Source organism: Lasioglossum baleicum, chromosome 1 (genome assembly GCF_051020765.1).
Source record: "Lasioglossum baleicum chromosome 1, iyLasBale1, whole genome shotgun sequence".
NCBI classification, from domain to species: Eukaryota; Metazoa; Arthropoda; class Insecta; order Hymenoptera; family Halictidae; genus Lasioglossum; species Lasioglossum baleicum.
The window spans coordinates 9,875,466-9,902,834 of record NC_134929.1 but is presented as its reverse complement, the minus strand read 5'-3'; the positions used below and the strand labels follow the sequence as shown (position 1 = coordinate 9,902,834).

At 42.9% G+C, this 27,369-nt stretch overlaps 2 protein-coding genes across 3 annotated transcripts; one reads left to right on the top strand and one right to left on the bottom strand.

Annotated features, from left to right (window-relative positions):
• The first annotated feature begins 820 nt into the window (after positions 1–820).
• Positions 821–25,016, top strand: LOC143208067 (uncharacterized). Of its 2 annotated transcripts, XM_076422140.1 has the most exons (28): positions 822–3,354; positions 3,796–3,869; positions 3,978–4,123; positions 4,269–4,357; positions 5,614–5,690; positions 5,777–5,838; positions 6,871–7,063; positions 9,714–10,133; positions 11,081–11,285; positions 11,370–11,555; positions 11,928–12,076; positions 12,338–12,439; positions 12,551–12,668; positions 15,432–15,564; positions 16,888–17,119; positions 17,179–17,388; positions 17,448–17,559; positions 17,652–17,823; positions 17,990–18,132; positions 19,498–19,635; positions 19,762–19,992; positions 20,357–20,602; positions 20,859–21,196; positions 21,552–21,814; positions 22,568–22,754; positions 23,422–23,613; positions 23,722–23,933; positions 24,626–25,016. In XM_076422140.1, the coding sequence occupies exons 1-28, from the start codon at positions 3,328–3,330 to the stop codon at positions 24,802–24,804; spliced, it is 4,836 nt and encodes a 1,611-aa protein (XP_076278255.1). In that variant the 5' UTR covers positions 822–3,327; the 3' UTR covers positions 24,805–25,016. The 2 variants fall into 2 exon arrangements, with proteins under 2 accessions (XP_076278248.1, XP_076278255.1); XM_076422133.1 differs by having other exon boundaries at positions 821–3,354; positions 23,422–23,933.
• LOC143208078 (uncharacterized) lies at positions 24,829–26,359 on the bottom strand. Its single transcript, XM_076422149.1, has 3 exons — positions 26,051–26,359; positions 25,707–25,973; positions 24,829–25,636 (listed from the first exon to the last, which is right to left on the bottom strand). The coding sequence occupies exons 1-3, from the start codon at positions 26,239–26,241 to the stop codon at positions 25,477–25,479; spliced, it is 618 nt and encodes a 205-aa protein (XP_076278264.1). The 5' UTR covers positions 26,242–26,359; the 3' UTR covers positions 24,829–25,476.
• Between the last annotated feature and the right edge of the window lie 1,010 nt (positions 26,360–27,369).

Sequence of the window (27,369 nt, the reverse complement as noted above, 5' to 3'; positions counted from 1 at the left end):
GCGGGCTTATTGCACCGGGCTCCGACCTCGTGGCGGTTTGCGCGGCACTTAATATCTCGTCGGGCTGGTAAGCCGAGGGCCCCTCGCAATATTGGGCTCGTTTCTCGTGTTTCGTTTCCGCGGTAATTCCCGTTTCGCTGACACGACGGGAATCGCTTGCATGCCGCGGGCGGCCATTCCTCCGCAGAGATATTTGTCTGCCACCAGCTCTCGGACCAGCACTGACCAGGAATTCGTGCCCGCGAACAATCGCGCCTGGTCGATACTCGAACCCGCGATAACGAACGGGAACCGCCGACGAGCAACGGGGACTCGTTACCGCCCAATGAAACTCGATCGGAAAAATTAGTGGCTATCGATATTCCCACTCCTCCACCAGTGTCCTCGCACCCCCGCCAACCCCTTTAACCCGCCGCGGAAAATTATAGCACCTGGCGAAAATACGAATTTCACCAATGAGCGCATCAATATTTCTCCTAACGGCCGCAACGATCAATTTTAGCTCGTTAACGCTGCTTCGCGATGGTACATTTGGTTCGGGTTCGCTATCTCATTAGTAAACTGCGGATCTTCACGCATTTATAGGAAAATCGGGTAAATAAAATGCAAAATTGTTGGGAAATTTGAAAAATTCAAGATGTCAATATATGATTTCTCCGAAATTAAAATCATTAAGGGAAGAAATAACATTCAACTTAGTTTCTATTTCTTGCTATCGATGCAGACAATTTTTAGTTTGCATAAAGATGCGCAGTCTACTTGCGGGCGAGGCATTTTGACAGGTTCTCCACCACTTAACAGCGAAAATTTCAAGTAACCTGAACAAAAATGTCAGCGTCGAGGTGTTAAATAGAGAATAGTCTTCTTGAATTTCCACTTGGTCTTATCTAGATGAGAACAACTGTGATGTTGTACCTACAAAAGTCTGACGTAATCGTTTAATAATTTCATCCAGATCATTGAGATCTGCACGATCTAAAAAAAGTTCGAATCGTGATCGTTTGGAGGTGACTATTCGGCAGTGAACATGTTAACCACGCCGCCGTTTGCTTTCTAAAAAGATTACTCTGAATTGTGTGCTCTAATTGAGAACGAAAGGATCTTTTGGGGCTAACCTAATATTTAACTGACCCACGAAGAAAAGAGTTGGAGTCGAATCATGGTAAAGGCGTGGCATAGATGGGAAGCGGTTCTAATAGACGAAGAGGAACAGATAGATTCCGTTTGGTATCGGTTCAGGGACCATTGTCTAACAAAAGCAGAGAGCCCGCGCGTTGGATTACGGCGGAACTCAATTTGCAGAGACAGAGAGAGAGCGGTGGCGAAGGAGGGAGAGGAAGAGAGAACAGACCATTGACCGGAACAAACGACCGGTTTAATTCAATGTATCAAAAGCTCAGGCGACAGTTTCGTAGTCGAACGGGGTATGCTCGTGTTCGAATCCCTTCGCTGGCGCTCAACCACCCTCCTTGGTTCCCGGGGCTTTGTGTGTTTTGACGGGGGTGCTAACTGACCCCGTGGCTTTCAGGGTGCGCGGCGGGATTGGGAGAGGCGGGTTCCGCTCAAGAGCAGAAGAGGGTGGCATTAGGTCGAGGTCACCAGGACGCCGAAGCGATCGATTCAGCCCGCCAGCCACCACCAGCTTCAACCCTCTGTGCTCACCCGCCAGCGACCCATCTTCCGCGACCTTCTCCTCCGTGGAACCCAAATACACTCCCGGACAAAATGATCGCGCACGCGTACTATATCATTAATTTATCGAACACTGGATACAATTACTGAATGAATATCGTCATTGTTAGAGAAAGTTCACCTGACCTACTGAGTAAGCAGAAACAGTGATCTCGAAGGCAAAATGATAGCACACTCGAACAGAGACTTAATCAGAGTTGGGCAGTAATTAATTACACGAGTATTTAATTACATCTTCAATTACATGTGCAAAAGTAGACTATAATTACAATAAGAAAACGGTTAAATGGTCCAAAACATAAAAATTAGTGGTTTAAAAGAACAATTAGACTGAAGTGATTGTTAGACTCGAGTACAATTACTGTAATCGTGTTAAGTAATCGCAATTACTCCTTTCACAATTACTGGTTGAGCCAAAGTAATTGCAATTACTAATTACAATTACATGTAATTGTAATTTTATTTCTGCAATTTCAAATTACAGTAATTGGTAAGTAATTGTAATTGTAATTGAAATTACATTTTGCCCAACTCTGGACTTAATACTAGGGCTGTTACTTTGCTTCAGATCAGAATCTGAAAGATCAGAAAAGAAACGGAGTCTCGAAGCTTTGAACTTCGACATTTCGCTGCTATGTTATATTTCATACAATTGCAGTGAGTATAAAAAGTGATTGGGCACTCCCACATTTCAGCAAAAATACGCCGCCACAGCTGAAAGATTAAAGTTGGGAATTGTAATTCCATTCTATATTATTTTGTTCATTTCATCCATATGAAATTGATACAATACCTCATGCAATACTCAAATGTTTAGTAATTGTTTAGATACCAAAATATTTAATTATATAAACAATATTTTGAATAATGAAACAGCAATTTTTAGTGATGACTCTGACTCTCCACTCGAGTGCTAAAGGTTAAGACCGGCTTAGCCTGAATCAACATGGACCGCAGCAAAAGGTCAAATGGGAAAATTATTCAATTAAAGAATGACGATACAGGCGTGTGCTATCATTTTCGCCAGGACTGTACCACCTACATCTTCGATTCCCGTAACCAGCCCACGATCCTCCGGCTCATTACGCCTCTATTTACGTCCCGTCGCATTTAACAAAAAGCTGGCCCACAGGGCTAAAACCCGACGAGGTTCAACACGTGGATGCTCCACATTCGGGGGGTCGATTTTGATCAGCTGTTTCCCCGGGGCATCGACGAACCCGGATCTCCGTGTTCAAGGGGTTTAACTCTCGAAAAATCAACTGTTTGCATTTTCTTTAAGCACAGGTGTTCCTGAACGTGTGCGCGAAGGGATTTGTTTGAATTCGTAGAATAAATTTAGGTAGAGTCCACATTGACACATAACGGCGGCGATACGATACGAAAACAAATGGATGCCTGAAATTATCAAACAGCCGCCGCTCGTCTGTCTGATTCTGTTTTCTTTTGTTTCTTTCTCTTTCTTTTTTTAATTGCAAATGCCCTGGTCGTTTTAAACGTCAAACCAGCGGTTTCGACATCCTATATTTTTACCGGTTTTTTACTCGTGACCACGCGACGGAAGTGAAACAGTAACGTTCTGCTATGGTGCCGATTCCCCAACTCGATCTCTAGTGAACGGATGCGACTCGTACCATGCGAAAAGGCTTTATGCGTTATGACGTGAGTATGGTTGGATGTTAGGTTGGGCAAAATATTTTCAATGAGTTTTAGATATGTTGTCAAGCTCATCATTCTGATAATTCCTTACTGCACGGTTCACGTGCCACGTGTATTCTATTTATTTATTTATTTGCAGTTCATTTGAACGTGGTCGAATTAACAGCGATGTGATTAACGACCTCGTGGTTTGCACTTGGTTATAATATGTTTGACATGTAATTTGTAAGAAGGCCTGTAGTTATATGAGAGACAATAGCATAAAATTGTAACAGTTTGTATAGATCGATGCATTTAAAGAATACGTGTATTTTAGTACATTTATGTTACTCTTACTGTGGAAAATTGATTCGTGCGATCCAAGGAAAACCCTCGGGTCCTTGCTGTTTCTCAGATCGTGTAGTTTTACTGTTTTCATGTGGCCCCTAAATTTGACATTTCCAGAAGGGATTTCGAACGCCTGCAACTACCGACGACGAATCTTGCGTCTCCACGGACTTCGATTTACTAAAGACAAGGTACGAAACGACTGTGTTATTGCGGGAGAGTAGAACAAATAATGCACTTTTCGCAAATATTTTATCAAATACGAGACTTATAAAATACGAGTTTATTACTGTTGTCAGAGCTGCGAAAACAAATTCGAGATTGTATCAACAGCCTCCTGTAAAGTGCACCGGAAGTAATTTGACGACTCTCCTCGAGACGTCTAAGAGGGTGTTTAATCGACGTCGCAGTTTCGCGAGCTACGATCACGTCGAAACAAAATTACGTAAGTGATGTAAGTGTTAGCGATATCCAGACATATACAGCTCATTTTTTAAAAATACCTCCATCAATTCCACCCAATCTAAACGTTGCAAAAATACTTAATTATCTCATCCATAAATTCGATATTCGAATTAATCGATTTTCAGCGTCCCAAGGAGCAGGCAAGGAGCCCGAGAAACGGCGTCCGCTGAGCCTCCAACACTTTCCTCGCTGCGATAGCAGAAAAAACTATGAGGTAATTCATCGAGTATTCGACGAAGCGAGGTGGCAATATATCGGTACATCGATATCAGTGAAAAAGCTCGGTGATCCAGTTTTCCAAAACAATTCTGACGAGAGTCTCGTGTGCGTCAAAGCGTCAGAGCCCGAGGATCTCGAGCGGCGAGTCTTTTGTTGGGAAATAACGGCGGCCTGTCATCGTGAATTGGCAACGTGGGGCGTGCAATAGTAGCGTGACTGTGCTCGCAAGCCTCTATTTACGTCACTCCGCGTAACACGTTACATTTTTGCGAGGAAAAGTGGCCGGAATGAAACAGCCGGGCAACGGCGAACCGTCGAAATTCTGTAACATCGGGGAGCGTCGTTTTCCACGACGCGCAACGCATAGTGGTTCCGGAAAGGATATTGTTCAAAGGGTTAAAATTATTGTTATTGCTTTCATCTTTTAGATACGTGTAGTTGAAATACTGCTCTTTCACACTGCACGAGCAGATTTAAACTATTTCCAATCAATCGCAAAATATAGTGAGGACAACTACGCCAATTTCAGCTGGACATATAATTCTTCTTTTTTCCCTCTTTTCGACGGTCTGGAAAAAATTCTGACAATGAGTGACATAGAGCCACCCACATGCATGTAAAAACTTACTTCGGACATACAGGGTGGGTCACGCAACTTGCACACCTATACAATATCTTCCAAAGTATGCGTTGCACGAAAAAAATTTTCTATACAGAAGTTGCATGGTCTGAAGAGGTACATTAGGGTTTTGGAGAAAGAAAGAATCAAGGTCGAGTTTGTTTTTTTAAATGGAATACTATATTTTTTATACCAAAATATGGAAGAATGTCGAATTCTGAGTAAAAAAACTACTGACCTTCGTTAGCCCTAAACCTAATAATTAACGAGTAATTTCACTTGATTTCCTGAAAACTTTACTCGTTAATTATTAGGTTTAAGGCTAATGAAGGTCAATACATTTTTACTATATTAAAAAATATAGTATTCCATTTAAAAAAAACAAAGTCGACCTTCAAATCTCCGAAAAGCTTCCAGCCTGTATAAGAATTTATAGCTCAGATTTAAAAAATATCAACGACGTCGAAAATTCGACTTCGGTTCGTGTTTTCACGGTTTCGGACCACTGTGCGACGCCGGCTTTCGAGCAATCCTACCGGGGCTTGCGAAATGGAAACGAAAAAGCGGGACAATGGCGAATCGATGAGGGAATATCGGCCCGGCAACATCCTCACACCTTTATCTTTTTCCAGCCCCAAGTAACTTTCGCCGCGCAGAATTCCTCGAGCGGTGACGGGAATCCCGGTAGCAAAGCCATCCCGAAACTTTGGTAATTACCTAAGTAGTTTATCAGGTCACGCGCCCTTTCCCGACCGGACTATCATTCTAACGGCGGTTAATGTTCTTCATTGACAGCGCCGACAGGAAAAGCACGCCCCGAATTGTCCGCGCGATTCATCGAAACAGCAAGAAGCAGAGTAAGTCCCACCACAAAATCTTTAGACGAAGATTTGCCAATTGAACCCTTCAGACACGACATCGGTACACGGTACTCTGGCGAATATTTCGAAATCGATCACACGTGGCCAAACTATCAGACAGGATACAAGTTGCAACTCCCTGTCGTACTACGTCGTCCTCGAAGGGTTAATTACAGACACAGTGTGTCACAAACTGGCTCTACAGTTTGGCTCAGTGGGAGCCTGATTGTAACTAGAACACATTTTCCTTTTGTTTTTGCTTCTTTATTAACACACGGCTCTCAAAGGCCGCTCCATAGCCAGAGATGAGCAAACTGCGGAACGAACGGGACGCAATGAATAAAGTAGAAAGTCCTGTGTAGATTTGTCCTAACGAACAATCCGCCCGTGAAACAAAGACAGGTGGAGCCTTTTCGTAATTTGTTGCCCATCTCTGTTTATAGGGGTCCCATGAAAATCACCGACACGGGTTTCGTAGACACAGTTTTCACCGAGAATATCTCACCGACTCCAAATTTGAACGAGAACGACTTTAAACGACGACAGTATTATTCGATGTTAACATCATTTGACTACAACGTAACCGACTGCATCTAACTTCTTATAGTGTAATAATTATATATTTATACAGAAGTAAAAGCGTCAGTGCAGAATAGTTTAAGAAAAAAATGTCAGCACCCACTATAGAAACGATGTTACTATCGGATAATACTGTCGTCGACTAAAATCTTTGTCGTTGTCGGTCAAATCTGGAGTCGGTGAAGTATTGTCGACGAAACCTGTGTCGGTGATTGTCATGGGACCCGTTTATAGCTAGCCCGTGATTCCGGTCGTCCCCGAGGCCAGGGGTCCCCGAAATTTGGCCTGTGATTCCATGTATTTGCTCCTCTTCGCGGTGTTCCTCTTGGCCTATCTGTTCCTCCACAAGGAGGATCACCGCTCGCGCACGAACGGGGGCGGGTCGGGCCGGGCTGCTCGACGAACATCATACACGCGAGGAACGCCGATCTAATCCCAGGACGTTCGTAGTCGGGCCTGAAGATCGATCGCAATCGCTGCAACGTCCACGGCCCGGGAACAGCAAAAGCAGCGTGGTCGTTCTCTATCACGGGAAACCAGCATCCCCGGAGCCTGCCCTTCGAGACTGTCAATCGGAACGAAGCCTCTCTCACGGTGCCTGCCAATCGTTGACTGACAACGCCCAAGCCAAGCACCCAGACAGGTGAATCGCGATCGATCCTCTGTTAGGTCATTAATCGCAATCGAACCATTCCTCGACGAACCGATCACCCTTTTTCTGACGATCTCGACATTTTTTGAAGTAGTGGCCCCCTTGACCCCGCTCGCGTCGCCACAGTCAGGTATTTGGCCAGTACAAATTTTTAGTTTGTTCGAAACGTCCATAACTTCTTCCTCATGTACCTGGATATACAGGGTGAGTTACAAGTGAATAACTCGTGAGTTATTTGTTGTACGAAAAAATGTTTCGTACAGAAGTTGCATGGCTTCGGCACAGAGTTGGGCATTAATCGATTAAAATTTTAATCATGATTGATTAATGTGTACGATTGAAAAAAGAAATCGTGAAGTTAATCAATGAAGTTAATCAATGAAGTTAATCGACAATCGTTGATTAAAAGAAGAAATCATCGAAAAAGAACATAAAAGCACGTAAACAGAGTTTTATTATATCTATATAGACCAAATGACAATACACCTAAATTCAGTTTACATTTTTTTCAGTGTTCATACAGTTTTGATTCCGTATTTCATTTCGGAATTTCAGCAGTTAATCATTAATCAATTAGTCGATTGAAGATTATTAATCGTTAATCGCAATTCACGGCCAAAGTAGAAATTTAATTGTTAACCGCAATTAACGATTAATAAGTATTTAATCGCTAACCGCAATTAACGATTAATAAGTATTTAATCGATAACCGCAATTTTAACGATTTATAAGTATTTAATCGTTAACCACAATTAACGACTAAACTAGAAGATTAATTGGTAATTGCGATTAACGCTTGAAGTAGAAATTTAGTCGTCAATCGTTGATTAAATTTTTTAAATGAAGTGTCTAATACTTTTTCTCAAATTCTTAAAATTCGAGAAATTATTAAATTCTGCGTAAAAAAGTATTATACAAAGTGGGACTTCATCACAGCTACGCGTGGAATTTCCTTGCAATAGTAATTTCCGTTAATCTGACGAAAAAATGTTTCAAACAAACGTTTAGCTGTCTTTCTAAACTTTAAATTGTATTTTCGATTTGATAATGTTGTAGCTGGTGTTCAGACGAATTTAACGATATATAATATTATGATCTTGACACTATTAATAACGTTGCAACAGTTTCGGCGCGCTAAACTAGCCAAATACCCCACTGTACGTCGGTCTTTAAGTTGAATTTACCAGTTTAGTAAAAGTAATGATAAAATAATAGTTTCTTAAGGGAATCTAGAAATAATAGATTCTCTTAAAGTCGGTAAGACAAAAGCTACCATAAAGTTTAACGAGTTTCGCACTCAATTTAGAACCTGGACCAACAGTTAATACATAAAATATTTGTTCCCAAGTTTCGTAAACGAGTCCAGTAACAAGTTACAAGACAGCGTGAAACGATACTACACAGCTTAATAGAATGAGAACAAGTTAACCGGTCGAACGCAACTTACAATTAGCAAGACAGCTACTAACTACCCAAACGAATTCTGTATTCTTTATTCGGATCGGGACCAGAGATTTCGACGTTCCCGTGATTGGTAGCTCGAGTTTCCGAGAGTTCGTACTTTTCTTCGAGTAAAATCAATATTTCCCGGCTCGGAAGTTTCTGTCCAGTAGACGGAAAACGTGGAACGCTGCCGAGTTTCCAGCTCGTGCCCTTTCCCCGAGGAATCTATATTCCTAAAACCAATTAAATCGGGCGTTCCGAGGCATTCTCGCGGAGCTATTATCGATCGAGACGGAACGGAAGTTTTGTTGTTGCGGCAAAAATTCCGGTACAGTAATAGTGCTCGGTTAAAGACTAAATCGTGGTTAAATTTGCACTACCCATCTCCACTCTTCCCCTAACACGTAATACCGCTCCGCAGAGCCTTATATCAGTAACTAAGGGAAAGAATAGAACTTAGTAGAAGAAAGGAGGTAGACGTACTTCAAAATGATACCGCGAGTGTACAAGATGATGTAATAAAAAAATGTCAAATTTAGAAATTTTTGTCGTATCTTTCCATTTGTAGTACCAGTGGATTGTTGAGATTCTTCTGATTAAAACGAGTCCAAACACGACGCAAATCGGAGTAGTTTTATAGATTTGATGTTAGTAGCATAATTAAGTATATGTTACGTACGAGGTTTATAAAAATAGACCGATTTACGCCGTGTTTGGACTCATTTTAATAGGAAGAGTCTCAACAAGGTAAAGCAAACACTACTGAATTTGAAATTTTCTTTGTTGCTCGACGGACTGAGTCTATTACTGAATATACAGAGTGATTCTGGAAACTGGGACAAGTTACTGCTATTTTTTAAGTAAAAATAGAAAAAGATGATAGAGGAAAAAATCATATGTCATTATACCTACGTCTTAATTTCCGTTCTTTACTAACTAAATTCTTTACGTCCTAACGTATGTTTAAATTCTTCTAATATGTTTACTCTTTTAAATTTCACCTACTCGTTTTTGACAAAAATGCATAAAATCCGCTGTCTAATTACGACATATGATTTTTTCCTCTATCATTCTTCCCTATTTTGACTTAAGAAAGAGCAGTAACTGTATAAACGATACCCTGTAAGGCAAGAATTTGACTTCCGTATTCCGAAGTTTGTAAATTGAAATGAGCACCGATGTGTACCGTTTCTCGCAGGACGAGTCCAGCGCGCCAAGGCCCCATATATCCGATTGATCAAGGCCCCGTATATCCGATTGACCGAGGCCAAGCTACTTTGAGACGTCGTCGTCGTCGACGTTTATCGAGGCGACGAGGACCACTCGCACACATTTATCTGGAGAAGACGAAGGAGGTCGCTTCCTTGTCCAAGGATCGTCGTGTCGCGAAGAAAGAGGCGCACCCAGCGGGACAAAGATCCGATCCGGCGAGATATTTGGCCAAGTCTGCGAAAAATTTGATTAGGTCGAGTGAGGGCTCCACTTCTTGTCAGGAGGACGACTCGGATGATCCTGATCAGGCCGGAAGATCGGATAAGCACCGACTGATCGATAAAACTTGCAGGGAACGATGTCGTCCCTCGAATAATACCGCTTCGAAGCTAATGGCTCGCTTCAGGTAACCCGCCCGAGAACTTTAACAAGAGAATTTTTATTTTCAAAGGAGGACAGATGTCCAGCTTCGTTACACGCTTTGTCGTTTGCGAAGGAAACGTTTTTACTGACTTCAACGTGCACGCTTTCTATTCCGACAAGTCAATTTTCATCCGCGGAACTTGACGAAAGACTGTGTAGTGTTTTACAGTCTCGCGTTTTATCCTTTGAAACAAGTCTGGAAGTTTTGAAATTGGCTAAAAGTGTCTTTTATGTAAAATTAAAACAATCAAACGTTTCAAAGTTCTGATTAAAACCTAAGCGACAGGGCTTATCCGCAATGGCATTAACATCACTGTGAGTGAAACGGCACTTATTTCCGACGAATCGTAGGCCCCATCATAAAATTGAACTGCCCTTAATTAGAGAGCTTGATAGCTGTTAATTATAGCGCTTGATAGTCATCAGCCCTCGCGTTTGATAGTTCCCGCGCAGTGGCATTAATCAGTTATTGCCTAGGGCGCGTAACGAGCTCTAAATTCGGCTCGATAGCGTTCGGCTATATCTTATGTCGATCGTCCTACTAAACAGAGATTTAAATAGATAATTAATCACTAGCAGATTAAACACTGCATCGATAACTGTCGAATAAGAACGCGCTTTGACAAATCCATTTTGAATTCTATGCGTTGTTCGACAAATTAAAGACGGCACACGCGTGCTACCATTTTGTCCAGGAGTATAGTACTTTTTTACAAAAAATTTAATAATTTATCCGCATTTAAGAGAAAATATTAGACATTCCATTTAAAAAACTGAAGATGACCCTCGTATCTCGATAAAAAAGCAAAGTAAGAAAAAACAGATTAGAACATTGTTCGAAACAACAAATAACTTACGAGTTAATTAAGATCGTCACGTTACGAGACTAACCCTGTATAGAACTGTACTCGAATCGTGTTAACTTTGCAGTTTAGGGAGGGGTGACGACAAGCCGCGTAGAAACGACACAGTGTGCCCGAATTTGGCCTACCTGATGCACCAAATGCACGCGTGTCCTTGCGAACGAGGCGACGACCGTGCATACATCAGCGTGAACGACGGGGACGACGACTCTAAGCGAGTATTCCCGTTCCAGGCGACGCCAAGCGGCAACCTGAAGATCGTCCCGAATCAGGTAAACGATCGGACCGATCCCTGAACCAGGTTCACCGAATCCCGGGAATGTTGGCCTCAAGAGGCAGACGCGTAGTCGTTCTAGGTGGTATTCGAGTCGAAGAAAGTCAGCGTACTGGTCGCTGATCCGCAGCACACCAAGGTGAACGTCAAGGCCGAGCTGAATAGAACCGGAAACGAGGCTGTCGGACGCGTTTCCGAGTCCTCGACACGGCACAGGCTCGTCGATCTTCCCACCGGTGTCCCGTCGTCGATGATCAATCAATCACAGGTAACTCGTACGTCCTGGTCAACGGTGTTCTGTCTTCTAATACCTCTTGATCGACCGACCCCTTAAAGCCGCCATACCCTTTGATCGAAGACCGAACAACTCCTCCGGCTCATGGAGCTCCTCCTTTCCGAAGGAAACGGATCTTCCGCAGCCTCGTTGCTTTTGTTCTCTCAACAATTTATTCCCTCGCGAAGACATTTTTCACCTTTTTAAGAGAACGGTTGAATTCAGTCCTATAGTTCCTTTGAGACTTTTGTCCGTCGCGATGAGTAGTATAAGATGCAATAAAAAAGAATTTTCACATTGGGATTCAATGTTAAGGTCAATTTTGCGGGCCATTTTGAAACACCCTGTACATCGGCAAAATTTCAGGGACAAAAGAATCCGACGGGGAACGAAGAAACACAGAGGATGCATCAGTTCAAAGTGAAACTGGCTCAGATGGAGGGCGAGCAAAAACAGCAAACGGCCCCGTCAACGTCTTACGAGGAGCCATTGTTGCAAGAGGTGCCGCTGTCCGCGTAAGTTTTCCGCCTTCGATCGTTCTCCATCCGCGCCGTAAAAACACCAGAAACCGGGTCGATGTAGTTTCGCTCGTGAACGACGCGGAGAGAGAGAAAAAAAGAGAGGCAGGCGCGAAACATTTACTGCCGCGGATCTCCATGAAATTGTATCGACCCGGGTCGTTCGCTCCGCCGATAAAAGGAAAAGCGACTAGCTCGCCGGAGCGATTTCCACCGGTGTTTCCCCCAATAACGTTTGATCGGCGTAATTTCGAGCAGACTCGGATTTACGGGTGAGCAGCCAATCGATTGGGATAACATAATTCTCCCGGAGAAGACCGACTTGTATCAGGAGTTGGCCAGGCGTATCACAAATTACAAGTAAGCTTATAGTCGTGTCCGCTCGATGAAACAATGTTACGGGGGTTTGGGGGCGGGGCGGGACACCGAAGACAGGATCACCGGCTAAATTTCCTCTATCGATCTTTCGAGGAACGCCGATTGTATTGTGCGAATCGATCAGGACGAGTTCCATTGCCACTTGCTCGTGCTGCAGAGCTACAGCGCCTTCTTCGACGAGAAGAATTGCAAGGAGATCGACTTGACCGGGGTGAGTTATCGGCCGTTAACGTTGCGCTGCGAGCAATCGCACCTCCGAGATCTGCTGGGTCAAAAAGCCACTGGCACGGCCATTTTTTACGCGGTTACTTCGTCCACGAAAGTACTTTCACCTTCAGTTACCCGCACAACATTTTCTACATAACTATGTCGTTACATCAGCGGTTTCCAACCTTTATGCTACTACGCCTCCTCGAAAAATTTTAAACACGTTTTAAATAATAAAAACTACAAATTAATTTTTTATTAAAAAATGTTGGTGCTTCCCCTGGCAATAATCCGCGCCTCGCCTGGAAAACGCGCCTCTCAGGTTGGAAACCGCTGGGTTACATAGAACTTTCTAGGAATCCAACATAAATAAATTTTGATTCGATAAAATAACTGCTTCAATGCAAAATAGGTATTCGCTAGTATATAGTCGACACGTTTGTTTATGTTTAAAATACTAAATTGAAAGTTTTAAAAGCGTAATTAAAAGTGAACTAAAGCACTTCGAAAAGCTCGGGAGGACTATGACGGCTCAGCGACGTGGACCGTTCACAAAAACTGAGAGTTTCTATTGTTTCTAATACATGTTTGTTTCGTCTTGATCTGTGCATCTTGACTGAAGCGCATATAAAAGCTACTAAAAGCCAGGGAAGAGAGAAAGAATGAAAAGCGAATCTTTTCAAGAAACCCTGACGTATTTTTTACCACGTTCTCCTAATTATTTATCCAAAGAATCGCGGGCGAGCATGAAAGGGACGACGTAAAACTTTAATTCTCGGGGAAAAAGGGGATCGTTCGTGGAACCTTAGAACCGCTCGAAAGAAATTAATCTTCGGAAGGTCGCTGCAAAACCGACCCCTTTTCCCTTGATTACCCGTGGCCGCGTCGAAGAACATCCATCAGGCTAACAAAAATGGCGTAATTACTTCGATCATTTGCCATTTCCATGTTCCGGCTGACCTGGAACGGCGACGAAGACGATCACGACGACGATAGAGAGAAAAGCTCGTGATATTTCTTCGGGCGTATCGTTTATTCGAAAAGCAAACCGGGTTGCATTAACGGATTTCCCTTCAACGGCACTCGTCCGCCATCGATCTTCATCCCTTAACGAACTCCGTTAAACGAGTCGTGACCATGGTTCTCCTTTCCGCCGTGCCGATAAGTTTAACCGCGTCGCTCCCGCGGACTGGTATCGAACGATTTATTATACCAGGGAAAAGTGGGAAACGATGCTCGTGTCTCCCGGGTTTTTTCCCGGGAGAGGAGCGACGCCGTGGATCCATGCAACTCGTGCGCAAGATCTATTACGGCGTTATCGGTCTGCGAAACCTCCAGTCCGCCGAATACAGTCCCTTTGTTCGCGCGATCCGATTTTCTGGCCGCTTTTCCTTCCACAGTTCCGTGTATCCATCGGCGTCCGTGTTCGATCAGCCAGCGTCGAACGTTCATCCCCCGACAAACCCTTAGATTCGACCAGTTCTTCCGCTCGATTCCTCTTACCTCTCCCGACCAGCCATTTGTCTGATAGAGTGGGCGGCGATCTGATCAGATTCTGCGAGACCCGCGTTTGATCTCCGACGGAATTCCTCGAACATTGTGTCACCCTTGCGGCTCTGCGACCCAGTAACATTCCGCGATACTCGTGCCCCGTGGAATTCTTCGAGAGCACAAAACGACTCGAGTTTGGTCGGGACATTCTATTGGGTTGGCAAGAAAGTAATTTCGGTATTTTAAGCTGAAATAAAATCGAATTTTTTGTATTCGAGCAGTTAACTATAATCAAATAAAATAATTTATATTTTGTTCATTGATCTTTGGCCATCTTTCAGGTCATCGTCATTAGTGAATGTTTAACCGTTCAAAGAGTTTTGGAAATTTCGAAATAAATCGTAATCTGATAGTGCAATGTCCACTCCGATAATTTTTCATGTGTTCAAGTACGTGTTAATTTGAGAGTTTCCGTCGATAGTCGCTCTCGAGAGTACTCTCAATTTGGTTTTAATAATTATAATATCTGATGTTTATTTCCCGTGTAACACTACGGAGAAAATACAAAAAAAGCGAAATCCCAAAAACAAAATATATTATTGATTTTATTAATTATTATGTTCTGTAGTGAACCGGAATTTTTCACTTGTTAATTATCCTCGAGAAAAATTCTCGAAAAACAGCAGATTTTTAGATAGTCAAGGTGGTGATCTACCTCCTTGAATTGTATTATGCTAGGTGATTTTTAATCAGCTAAAAGAACGTCATCGTGAATGTGTACCACATTTTGATTCGTAGAAGAAACAGAAATCGATATCGGCAATGATGAAGCTTTAGTGTCGCCAGCCAGGCACCGGCTAGGGGGTTGCAGGCATCCCCAATGTCTTGTGTCAGCATCCTGTTCTTCTGGTTCCCTCTGTTCCTCCTCCTCCACCGGTGGCTCGGTGGGCTCGCAGCCAAGCGACCTTGAACTCCTTTCCACCCTCCCTGCCAGCGGCTATATTTGACTCACTTTTTAGTTAAGGGTGAATAGCGGCACTCGAATGACGGCGCCGCACTCCGCACCCTTTAAAAGTCGCTGCGAAAAGCGCCGGACATTTTCTCAGTCCACCCTCGTTCCTCCTGTTCACTGACGCCCTCTTGCTCGCCACGTGTCAAGGAAACGGCTAATTAAAAATAGCAACGGCTACTGTTTCGCGTCACGAGCCACTCTCCGAAATTTCCAACTAATATTTCGTGACTTCTTTTCCCGATAACACGAATCTATGCGATATAGAGCGGCGTGTCCTCGAACGCGTTCTCCATCATCTACGATTGGATGATCAGCCCCCAAAACGAGAGCTGTCGCCTTCTGCAGAGGGACAACATCTTGGACATCTTCACTGCTGCTCAGTATCTTGATATTAAAGGTATGTAACACAGTTTTAATTCTTCTCCCCTCCGAATCTAATTGTAAAAAATAATGGTAAATATTGACAAAAGGGGGCCCAGCTCCGATCGCGTTGCCCTTCAAATCTGTTGTCAAGGTCAACATTCTGAACGACTTTTCTCCTATTCATATACCCGTCGTTCGATCTTAGCTTCCGAGATATTTGCAAAAAAACTATTATCACGTTATTTTACGCAAATTCACCTTTTTCATGGTTTTAGATCCCGCGAAATTTGTTCTTTCTTTAAAATATGATAAGGGTTAAAATTTTCTTAAAATTTATGGAATTGTATGAACATGATTCAACGAAGACACGTGCACTGTTCTGGGAGATGACGAGAGAATTGATGGCGAACAAGAATGTCGGACATCCTGCGAGGCTTGCTCCTCCTTTGTCTTTATTTATGTGAAGGATTTACGCCCGATGATCCTGTTTACATTGTGCCTCCAGTGCCGTTTCCCATTCCCATCCATCTTCTGAAACGGCACTGTCTTGCATAATATATAGCGCACGCCTTTCCCAGCACACACTAAAGAAGTTCGACCGCGTTTTACCGGGGAAAGAATGAAAAGTTTTTCGTGGCGCGATAAGCTTCCGCTGGGGAACTCTCGATGGCGCCGCGCTTCAGTTCCGTTGAATACGTCACTGTCCAACACGAAACTTCAATAAACCATATGAGCCCCGAAGAAAATAAGGGATGTATCGCATCCCTCTGTACACCGGGTCCGCGCAATACTATATCCGCGGAATTTATATCTCCCGCGTCCGTCCGAGCCGCGTAATAAACGACTGTTCTCCGAAAAAATGGGGATGCGAATGGAATCTAACTTCCGTTTCGACAGAAAGAAACATTTTCCCGACTTCTGAACGTATTCTTAACCCTTAGCACTCGAATGGCGACTCTGAGGCGCCACTAAACAATGCGCTGCACCATTATTAAAAACATTCTTCCCATTATACAAAATTTTTTCGTATTCAATAAATTACTAAAGATTTGAATACTGTAGGAATAAATTGTATCCGTTTCATCTGCACAAACAAAGATCATGGATATATTCTAGGTTGGAATAGATGTTAGGAGTTCAAATGGCTCCGAGTGCCCGGAAACCTATTACATACTATGATCGTCTTTGACTTCGTAGAATAAAAAGAGGACTTAAAAATCTTCCGCTACAAAATAACCTCTTTCGTCTTTTTGTTGTTGATGTGCTGAATTCGTTATTAGGTGTATATATAGCAGCCTTGCCTGCTTCTTCAGTTCCTGCTATGTAATGATGGGTTGTAAATCTCTTTGTCCCTTAGAATTAGAGGAGCAATGTTGGGCCTTCATAGACAACGACGAGCTGTTCACCGAGGACACGGCGTTCCTGCTATACTTGGAGGCGAGGAAGAGCAAGAACATAGCTGTGATGGAGCTGATGGTGCCGAGGATCATGAAGTTCTTCCTAATGCTCGTCAGCACCAAGGACTTCCTCGAGCTGAGAGCCGAGGAGCTGTGCCTATTGCTGAGGTCGAACTACATCTCCGTGAACAGGTATCGTTCTTCAGTCTATCATCTCGCATCCTCCGCTGATCCTCTCTGCTCTTCATTAGCGAAATGGAGGTCTTGATGTCCGCGGTTCGATGGCTGATGCACGACTGGGCAAATAGAAAGAAGCACATGCTGGAGGTGATGAGATGCGTTCGGTTCGGGTTGATCGCTCCATGGCAATTGGTGGACGTGAAAAGAAATCCGGAGAACCCGGAGTTCATGGAGCTGATGTCCTACCCGGAGGTGCAGAAAATGGTCGACGACGGTTTAGCGTAAGCTTCGAACCATCAACGTTCCGGTTCCAGTTCATTCAAACACGGCTCTCTTTCAGTTTCGTTATTATCAAGTATTGGTACGGCAGTCAGACGGAGGATTACTACCACTGGATCGATTTGCTGGGACTGGCCGAGCCTACAAATCGAAATTGGGCTGGCGAGGATAAGGTATACAAACTGTTTTAGATTCGTAGAAATTGTTAAGCAGTAAGCGTAGTCCGATTAACAAGAAAAAGTTAATGCATCATTTTCGTACCTAGAATTACGTGACTTATCGGGAATTCCTGTTGTACCTCGAGGAATATCAAAGAACGAAGGTCTCGGAACTGAAAGGACGAAAAGCAAGCGCGAAACCCACTCCACCCAGTTCGCCCCCTAATGATTACCCGTTTTTGCCTCCTAGAGGGGCTAATAATTTCCCTCAGAGCTCGGGTATGTTCTCGATCCTCCAATCTGTGCCTTTCTTTTCGAATTTATCCATTTTTATCCAACTCTTGGTTGCGTACAAAACTTATTCTAAATGGTAAAAAAATTGGCTTTCATTTTCCCTTGGGAAAACGAAATAACTTTCCGAACTAATTAAGAGTTGAATCGATAGGTGACAACGGGGCGATTCAAAACGACCCAACACTTCACTCGAAGAATGCACCTCTAAATCACCCTCCGATGGAGATGTCAGGGATTCCGATGCCGCCGAAATTTATGAATGATTACCTGAGCCACCTGCAGCGAAGCAGAGGGGTGAGTAACCCTGGCCCGTGTCCCACTCGAAGACCGTACCAAAAGCCTCAAAACAGACGGAACCATTGAACATCCCCAGCCGTATACCCTAACATTTTTATACCCCACAAACAAACGGTTTACTATCTACGAACTACGTTTCTCTTCCTACCGCGTAATCGCGAGAAACCCCGCGAACCCCTAAACATTTGTATATCGTATTTAGCTATCGTATATATCGCATGTACCCATTAAACGTCGAGACTATATCAGAAAAAAAGCACTCGTGCGTGTATCTTTCATTTCGCAAACAAACAAACAAACAAACGCGCATGTGCGGAGATCGAAGACGATATTAACACCGGAAGCGATTCTGGAAAATATGTTCGATAAACTTCGCATGGGATGGATGGATACGAGCAGATAAAACATCGGGTGAGTCCGTCGAAACAGTCCGCGATGAAAATGGCCGCGACGCTTCACAAAGTTCCGCTTTGCTGCTTTCAGGGATTATTACGAGGGGGTTTATCGTCAAAGAAATCTCGAGGTAAGCGGCGGCCTGCTCGTAAGTGGAAACAATAAATCTCGCCTATCAAATGTCACGGAACTGTAGTCAAAGGTCAGAGTTTATGCTGCTCGAAATCCGTGCGCGTAATGGCGCCGTGCGCCATTTTCTCGCCGCCTAAGCAATTTACTGTTGACAATGTGACTGCACTTACGGCGTATAAGCTCTTACCTTGAGATTACACCGATCTGGCCGACAATCCTGTAGAGTCGATTATACAATATTAAGAGGGTAGACTCGTTTCCCGGATTGCAAGGGTGCGGGATGGGCCTTCTCATTTCTCGATAATGCAAATATGGGGTTTTTCAAGTCAAAAGAACTAGATGAAAGATCAATCCAGGCCGCGATCGCCCTCAAAAGTCCTATTTTTACGATTACGTAGCGTAATTTCCATTATTCGGCAGCATGTAGCTGTCGCAGCTTTATGAAAATAGCAACTCTAATAAGGATAATAAAAATCTTTTATCTAGCGCTTTTGAATACTGAAAAAGTCCATCTTTGCATTATCGAGTAATGAGAAGGCGCATCCCGAAACGAGTCTACTCCCTTAAAATATCTCCTAACGGACCGAACACACCTTGCCCCGTCATTTACAGTACAGTAGTTCGCGATTAAAACGTAAAATCTGCTCGGTTAAATTTACATACAGAATAAATACAACATAGAGAGAAAGAAGAAAAATAATTGAACTGCTGGTTCCCGAAATCGTGCGCTACTGTACTGCGAGTGTCTCGAGAGCGCATCGAAAGACGGTCGAATCAATCCCGAATAATGAAGTGCGACGTCTCGTTGTACAAACATCGGTATGAATTATTGCGCAGAACAAGGAGAGAGCTTCGAACATGGTCGCCTTTGACGCCAGGTTCAGCGGCGGCGGGGAATCTGCGAAAGCTGTCCATAAATCATCGGCCATCGAGAAACAGAGGCAGGAACAGGCTCGACGGTCCGAGAATCTGCCGGTAACAGAAGAGAGAGAGAAGGGGAGGTTGAGGGAGAGAAAGCGGGATGAACGGGATGGATAAAGACGCCTCTCGGTGAGAAACTTTCGTCCCCGTAGTCCGCGAGTCGTCTCGTTTTTTTTCCAGAACGCCGGCAAATTGGATTACGAGACCCGGCAGGAGCAGAACACGTCGGATGTTTGCCGGTGCCAGCAGCACGACTCGAATCTGATATTTTCCGCGAGGATGCAGCAGACGAGATGTAAGATGCCGAGGGACCGCGAGCAACGCACGGACTCCGGCAAATCCGAGGAGGAGGCGGCCACCACGATACAGGCCGTCTACAGAGGATATAAAGCCAGAAGGAGATTTCACGAAGTTAGTGGACAAGCCGCGAAAGTTTACCGCTCCGTCCGTTATACCAGTAGCTTGACCGAAGTCACCGTTGAGCTAGGGTGAAGGCTCTTAAAATCAATTGATAGAATTTTGAGAACCCCCTGGAAAGAGGACGAAGTTTGGAGTCATTCAATTCTTCCAATTATGCGAAATGTGTTGCTCCTCTACGTTCTCACGAAAAAGTTTCATTGCTAAGGTTCCTGCAACCATGAATCGATAGAATGTTGGAAACTGAGTAAAGACGTGGATGAAGTATAGAGTCGATCATACTAATCGTGGGCGAGGTTGCTAATATGCAGACAGAACGTAGAGCATGCGCTGACCGTGTTGTTTCTGGAAACTGCAGATAAAGACATCAACGTCAGAGGTGAAGCGGAATATCAAGAAGGTGGCGGAGCTATTGGCCATACCGATGGGCGAGGCATCTCGCAAGTCCTTGGTGGAGTCTGTCGGAATCTCAAACAGTTCAGCAAACCAAATCAGAAGCGGGAAGGAAGAAGCAGCATGGCCGCCGAAAGCCAAGAAGGGAGAACAGCCATGGTGGACTCAAATCCAACGGCCCGTCGAGAACAAATTGGACCAAGTGAAAAACGTGCGTTGATTTTTCAACCGTGGATCACTGATTAACTCGTCTCCTAATATAGTAATCTTAGTAAGCAAGACTAATTGGCTGGTCATAGAATATCAGTACTCTCATAAGGAAAAATAATTGCATATTAAAAAACCAGTTGTGAAATATCGCGTTTCTCGCGAGGCAAGATGCTTCAGCTCGTTTCTGATTAATCACTTTCTTGCTTAACAGGTTAATTAAAGCGTTCGTCTTATTAATTGCACGTTTTATATCGCAGTACGACGAGCGTGTTGCTTCTTACGTATCCGGGGAGCAAAGACCGCAACCTACGCCGAGGAGCATGTCCAGAAATGCAGCGAACACTATCAGGACCATCAAATCTCCAAGGTTTTTCACGAATCAGAGCGAGATAATCAGCTCTCCTTCGGATAATACCGATTCGGAGGAACCACAGTCTCCGCAGACCGACGGAAAATCGACTGGAACTGATGTCGATAACAACGCGAGGAACAATACGAAGTCAGAGGAACAAAGGGTGGTGAATTATCAAGGCAGCGACAACGTTCAGCAACCGACAACTGTGCAGATACGAACTTCGAACTGCCCACGACCGCCGTGAGTATTTTCATGGTTGTTATGCGCCGTTAAAGATTGGTAAAACGAGTAGAAATGAAGAAATCGTACAGATTATACAAAAGACATGGTTAAACAACTTTATTTGGTCCCACACTTTCTTATAATTTCTCGACGAAACATGAAAATTACATAAAGGGAAGTGTAAAGAGAATGAAAAATGTGTACGAGAATGAATGGCTTACAAAACTATGGCCAAATGAACGATATTCAAATTCGGTAGAATTATTAAAATATTCTGCTTATTCTATCCCGTTCTGTTCCGTAAGATGAATACGAAATTCAAACGTAATTTTATGAAGCGAGTTCCTTTTCTGAAGGAAGGTAACGTTCACAGGCCACAAAGGATCAGCAACAGCATGCTGGGCTCCGCAGTCGACAGCTATTTCTTCGTCGAGTCACTATACTTTCCTGATCGAGAGTCAGTCCTTGTATTCGGCGGGGTGGACCCCCACGAAGAGTATGGTCGCGGAGGAAACACCGGCAAAGCCATCTACAGATTCGAGCCTGACGAGAACATTTGGGAATTCGTTGGAGAAATTCCTCAGCCGCGACATCATCATTCGGTTGCTTACCTAAGAGGTCGTATCTATGTTGTGGGTGAGTAATCCCCATGTAATCGGAAAGCGATTAGTTTTCGATCCCATCGAAAACTATTTACTTTGATACGTAAGAATCTAATTCCAATTAGAAATGGCAGAAATGGTACCACCGTTGGCTAGAAGTATTCGATCAAACAAATTACCGATAACGAAAACTGCGATGATAAAAATAAATATGTTCGCTTTTTTAATCTAATGCAGTCTACTAATCGGAGTTGTGCTAATTTAAATACATTGTAATTGAATTACATTATAATTGCATTACATAATTCGGACCTTTCACTTAATTTAATTGCTAATTACGCGAATCACGAGTGTAATCGAAATACAATGTAATTGAAATGAAATGTAATTGAAATACAATACAATACATTTCGATTACTAAATCAATTACTAAACATTTAATTACTGCAGTAGCTATTATATTAAATTCATATCCATACTAAAATGAAAAAAAGCATATAGAATGGAACTATTCTAGACTGAAAGAAATGTTTAATTTTCAAGTTAAAATAGCTCCGAGTGCAAAGGGTTAATCCAATACATGATGCCATTTTTCGTGTATGATATACGGCAAAATGATTCGCGATGTTAATCGAACGTTTTCCGCCAGGGGTGTAGCAGAATAATAGCGAACGTTAGTGGGAGTTGCCCGCGCAACGTTCTCCATTCTCTCATCCCGTGTGTAACGGAGAGAAAAACGTTTCTCGTTAGAGCTAAAATATAAATAAAGGAGAGAACGTATTGTTAGGCGGAGCGGATCCCCTGGAAGACAAAGTGCACAGAAAGAGCACTGCGGTCGGCAGCGTCTGGAGCTACGACCCGACTACCAGGACTTGGTTCAATGAACCTGGCATGCTGACAGCCAGAAAGGACTTCGGATTGGTGGTCAGTCACGGGAAAATGTACGCGATGGGAGGGCAAGGCAGGAACGGGATGTAAGTTGTTACAGAGAGCATAATTACGTCCGCGGGCATGACTTTCCTTTCATTTTTCTCGCTATTTATTTTCACGCCGTCTACGGCTAATTACGAGCACTTCCACCTGTTTTATTCAATTACCGCGTACCTAACCGGTCGCTCGTGGATAATTTCATTATCGCTGATTTTCTGCAACTGATTTCATTATACACGGTGTTCCGTGGATGCGGCGATCCTCTCTGGAGGAGGATTCTGCCTGTATTTGACGAAATTGTACTGGACAACAAAAAGGACAAAGGACTGTTTTAAACTTTTTAAACGTTTCCAGGATTGCAAGGGGGTTTTCAGTAGTCAAAAGCGCTAGATAAAACATCAAGCTAGGCCGCAGTCGCCCTCAAAAGTCCTATTTTTACATTTCAGACGTAATTCGCATTATTCGACAGCGTAATTTGCATTATTCCGAAGCATAAAGCTGCAATGTAAAATGAGATGTAAAAATAGGACTTTGAGGGCGATTGCGCCCTTGATTTATCTTTTATCTAGCGTTTTTGATTACTGAAATACCCCGTCTTTACATTATCGAATCTCTACACATTTTAGCGAGCAAAATCCTCGCAGAAGCAGATCCCGGAAGATATAAGGTACCCAATTCACGTAACAAACAATTGTTATTTCCACGTTACAGAACTCTGAGGACGATGGAGGCTTTCGATCCGACGGATTCCACGTGGAGGGAGATGCAACCGATGCAGACCGCCAGGGTGGGACCTGCCAGCGTGAAATATCGGGATCTTATCTGGGTCGCTGGCGGGATGACAAAATCGAAGAAAGAGATGTTCTCTAAGGACGTCGAGTGCTACGACCCGATCAAAAATTTGTTAGCTCGATATTCTCTATCTCGAGTGCCCATTACCCAGATTAAACGCTTGATTTACTTGCGTCCGCGTTTTAAACGCCGGTGGCTGTTATCTGAACGCGGTTCCAGGTGGCTGAAAGCAGTGCCTTTGAGGTCGCCCAGGTGCTTCGCTTCGTTCTATGTCATGTCCGATTGTCTTTACGCGATCGGAGGAGCCTCGACCAGCGAGATCACCACTCAAAGCATCGACGACATCGATGTTTGGGACGGGAACGAATGCGTCTGGAAGGAGCGAGCAAAAATGTCCATCGCCAGACACGGACACTCCATCGGATCAATAGGTTCTCCGACTTGAAATCTCGGATATTTTGAATCACTCTTGAACCATACCTCAAAACCTACCAGCAGTTATACTGAATTATTGTGGAAACTGTATCGTAATTAAACAGCGGATTTGATGCATTTATGACAAAATGAGTAGGTGTAATTTAAAAGAGTAGAAATTATATATTATTTTCTAGCTATTAAACATATTAAGAAAGAAAATAAATTTCTATTTCGCTCCAGTTTGTCGCAATTCGGGTAGAAGATCTGTATTTTGCGTAAAGATCCGCTGTTTAGTCATAAAATACGTCCTAACTTCCTATAACCTTATTTTTTATGTGGATGCACTGATGCACCCGCCAGGTGCAATTGCACTTGAATCGTTAATGGATTATTAGGACGTGTTATTACATACGATTCTTTCCTCTATCACTTGAAAAAGAGCAGTAACTTGTCCCAGTTCCCAGAATCACCCTGTACACATGCAAAATCACTCGTAAACCAGAGCTACACAACTAAAAAATAAATAGTGTTAAGTTAACGATGGATAAATTATTCGTCTAGAGCAAATATTACAAAAGGTTCCGGTATGGGTTGAAAGTAACCCAATCTTGGCATCAATTAGATTGATATTAAAAGGCCATACTCGTACAAAAATTACATAGGTTGAAAGTTGTGTCAAGTAAATTGGAGATGCATTATTTCTCAGGTGAGCAGCTGTTAATTATCGGCGGTGTGACCACAGTATTCCTGAAAACGCTAAACAATGTGGAGTGTTACTGCTGCGACATCGAGAAATGGATGAAGGGCGTTTCTGCACTGCCACAGCCAGTTTCCGGTCACGGGACCGTGTCCTTACCTCCGGCAAATCTCTTAATAGACCATTGACAATTGTGGAGAAAACGTTACTCGTTTACGTTCAATGATTGAAGTATTAAATCTTTATTTTCCGTTATTTATATATGAGTTTTTTTTTCGTAACTGTAAAATATAATTCGCTTTTCTGTACGAAGTATATGTACGATTTTATACTGATGCTTTACTCGAATATTTTTTATATAAATAAACTATAAATCAACATTTTATACAAATAAAACATTTGAAACACTCCAAAGCTTTAGGAATAGACTTCAGTTTAACATTGGTGCGATTCTTTCGCTGAATGACAGACAGGGAGAAGAATTCACCCTCGTGAAATCATACCGAAAAAGTACAAAAATAAGTTACAAGTCGTAAAAATTACGTTACGACGTTTAATATCTGTACAGAAAAAATAGTTCTATACATGGATGTCAAAATTCACATTCTTCAGAATTATTATTAATTCTCTTATAACTGTTCTGTAATTTTTACGTACTGCAAAGCTCGCCACTGAAATCTGTACCTATATTGTACAATCGCTTAATTATCTCATACATATTATAATATATCTCCTTACATTCCTTTTTCATTTATTATGCTCCACGAAAGGGAGATAGAATAGAATAAGTGAAAAACAGATGTTCATCAAAATCAGTCATTAGATCTCCTCTGTGTCGAGTTTCAACAAATCCAAAGGAATTATCCTAAGATCTCTAACAAATTAGTCCGATCACGGACATTTAGCATACCCATGATCTTTTCCCTCAACTCGAGCGGAAGGTGCTGTAAGCTGGGAACAGCTACTCCTTCTCTAGCTGCAACATCTGCGCGCAGTGGAATGATCACAGAATCTTTAAACCTATTATATAATTAGTGAACAAACTGTGTTATCCCACTGCTTACATAAACTTAGAGTTAGCTTATCGTACCTGAGCGATATTTCTTTTAGATTTATATATCGATCGCAGAGATCGCCGGAGAAAGGATTAATATACTTCAGAGTCTGTACGCAAATGGAATAAGTCTTCCTATGGTCAATTAAAGGATCAAAATTAATAATCAACAAGTCTCCTGATGGAATTGCAACCAGCCTGCATACGATATTAGGAGTAGCTATAAATTGAAAGCGTATGTCGTAGATCTCTGTGTGCTCCAACTTCCAGTTTTCTGGTATGCGCAAGGATTTCAGATTTGAACTGCAATACATATAGAGTAGTGCATAAGCAATAAACATCATTAGAAGAAGGAAACATCGTCAAATACCAACGCTTACCATTGTGAATCATGTGTGTCGGATGTTGACACTCGAAATCCACACTCTGCTGAAAGTACTATCAGCAAAGCAACTAAATAATCATGGTGTGTGGCATTCCCTTTCAAATCCTTCAATATTTGCTGCAGTGACGGTGCCAATTTTGTAATTGTACTATCCTCCGCATAAATAGGCTCTGACATGGATGACATAGCGATGCATCGGTCTAAACTGGTCTAAACTGTTAGTAACTTAACCTCACATTCTACACTGTGTGACAGTGACACTGTAATGTGATATAACATATTTACATAAACACATATAATCTGGCGGAACCATAGACATATAGAGATAGACTGCGCCGTCTTATGGGCGAGTTGAAGCCCACAATGGCGGCGCGCGGTACAAAGAGTGAGAGAGAGAGCATTAGCCGGGGTCCATAGCGCTCTCTTTCTAATTGATGTATTTATTGATGTTTTATTTTTGTTTTTTGCCGCCATTGTGGGCTTCAGCGCTTCGTACAGGCCGCGCAGTCTATCTCTATATGTCTATGGGCGGAACGTAAAACTACGAACGAAGTATAAGAGTAAGATTGAACCAGAGAGTATATTGATTGAACTCCCTTTGGAGTTTCGTGTTTCAAGAAAACTACCTCATCAACAAATTCACGAATGAAGGAGCAAATCACCGACGCCCCTGTGCTATTCAGCGGAATCAGTAAGCGGGCGGGACCGGGCGCGGGGATAACGTGGAACTTACAGTGATCTGAAATACCACATCGCTAAAAGTTCTACCACGTCAAGTATTAGAAGAAGAATGATATAGTATAGAATGCTCACATTACCCATTCTGTAATTGCCTTATAATACTATCACCGACGAAATACTATCTCGTCTCTTTACCTAAATAGAACCAGACGATATATGACATTGTTCACGCCCGGGGCAAATCAGCTTGGATAATACATATATTTTGATCTGAAGGAAGGTAAAATTGCAAAATGTTGTGAAACACAATAGGTATAGGAATAGAATTTATTGAAAAATCAACATATTTATTAAATGTGCAGCTATTAGCTCGATATTATCCTTTATTCATAAGACACTAAAAGTTCTTACAAATAAAGGATAATACCGATTGCCCAGGTCTCACCACGAGGAGGTTGCTGCACAAGAGACCCGGAAAGGAGTCAGAACGAATGCAATATTCCTTCTGGCTCCCTTTCTTACAGCGACGCACTTATACTAAATTACGCACGCAAGTCGAGCAATTATCGCGGAGCAAAAGGTGTGAATCGGAGAAGAAGTCTCCGATCCACGGGGGATTAAAGACAAATCAGG

What these genes read in the sequence shown, in the direction of transcription:
- LOC143208067 (XM_076422133.1), top strand. Translation starts at nt 3,328, where the DNA reads ATGCGAAAAGGCTTTATGCGTTATGAC. An exon ending in AATTGGACCAAGTGAAAAAC is followed by an intron (nt 20,603 to 20,858) that starts GTGCGTTGATTT and finishes TTTATATCGCAG; the next exon opens with TACGACGAGCGTGTTGCTTC. An exon ending in AGGTCGTATCTATGTTGTGG is followed by an intron (nt 21,815 to 22,567) that starts GTGAGTAATCCC and finishes ACGTATTGTTAG; the next exon opens with GCGGAGCGGATCCCCTGGAA.
- LOC143208078 (XM_076422149.1), bottom strand. Translation starts at nt 26,241, where the DNA reads ATGTCATCCATGTCAGAGCCTATTTATGCGGAGGATAGTACAATTACA. An exon ending in GACACACATGATTCACAATG is followed by an intron (nt 25,974 to 26,050) that starts GTAAGCGTTGGT and finishes TATGTATTGCAG; the next exon opens with TTCAAATCTGAAATCCTTGC. An exon ending in CTAAAAGAAATATCGCTCAG is followed by an intron (nt 25,637 to 25,706) that starts GTACGATAAGCT and finishes ATTATATAATAG; the next exon opens with GTTTAAAGATTCTGTGATCA.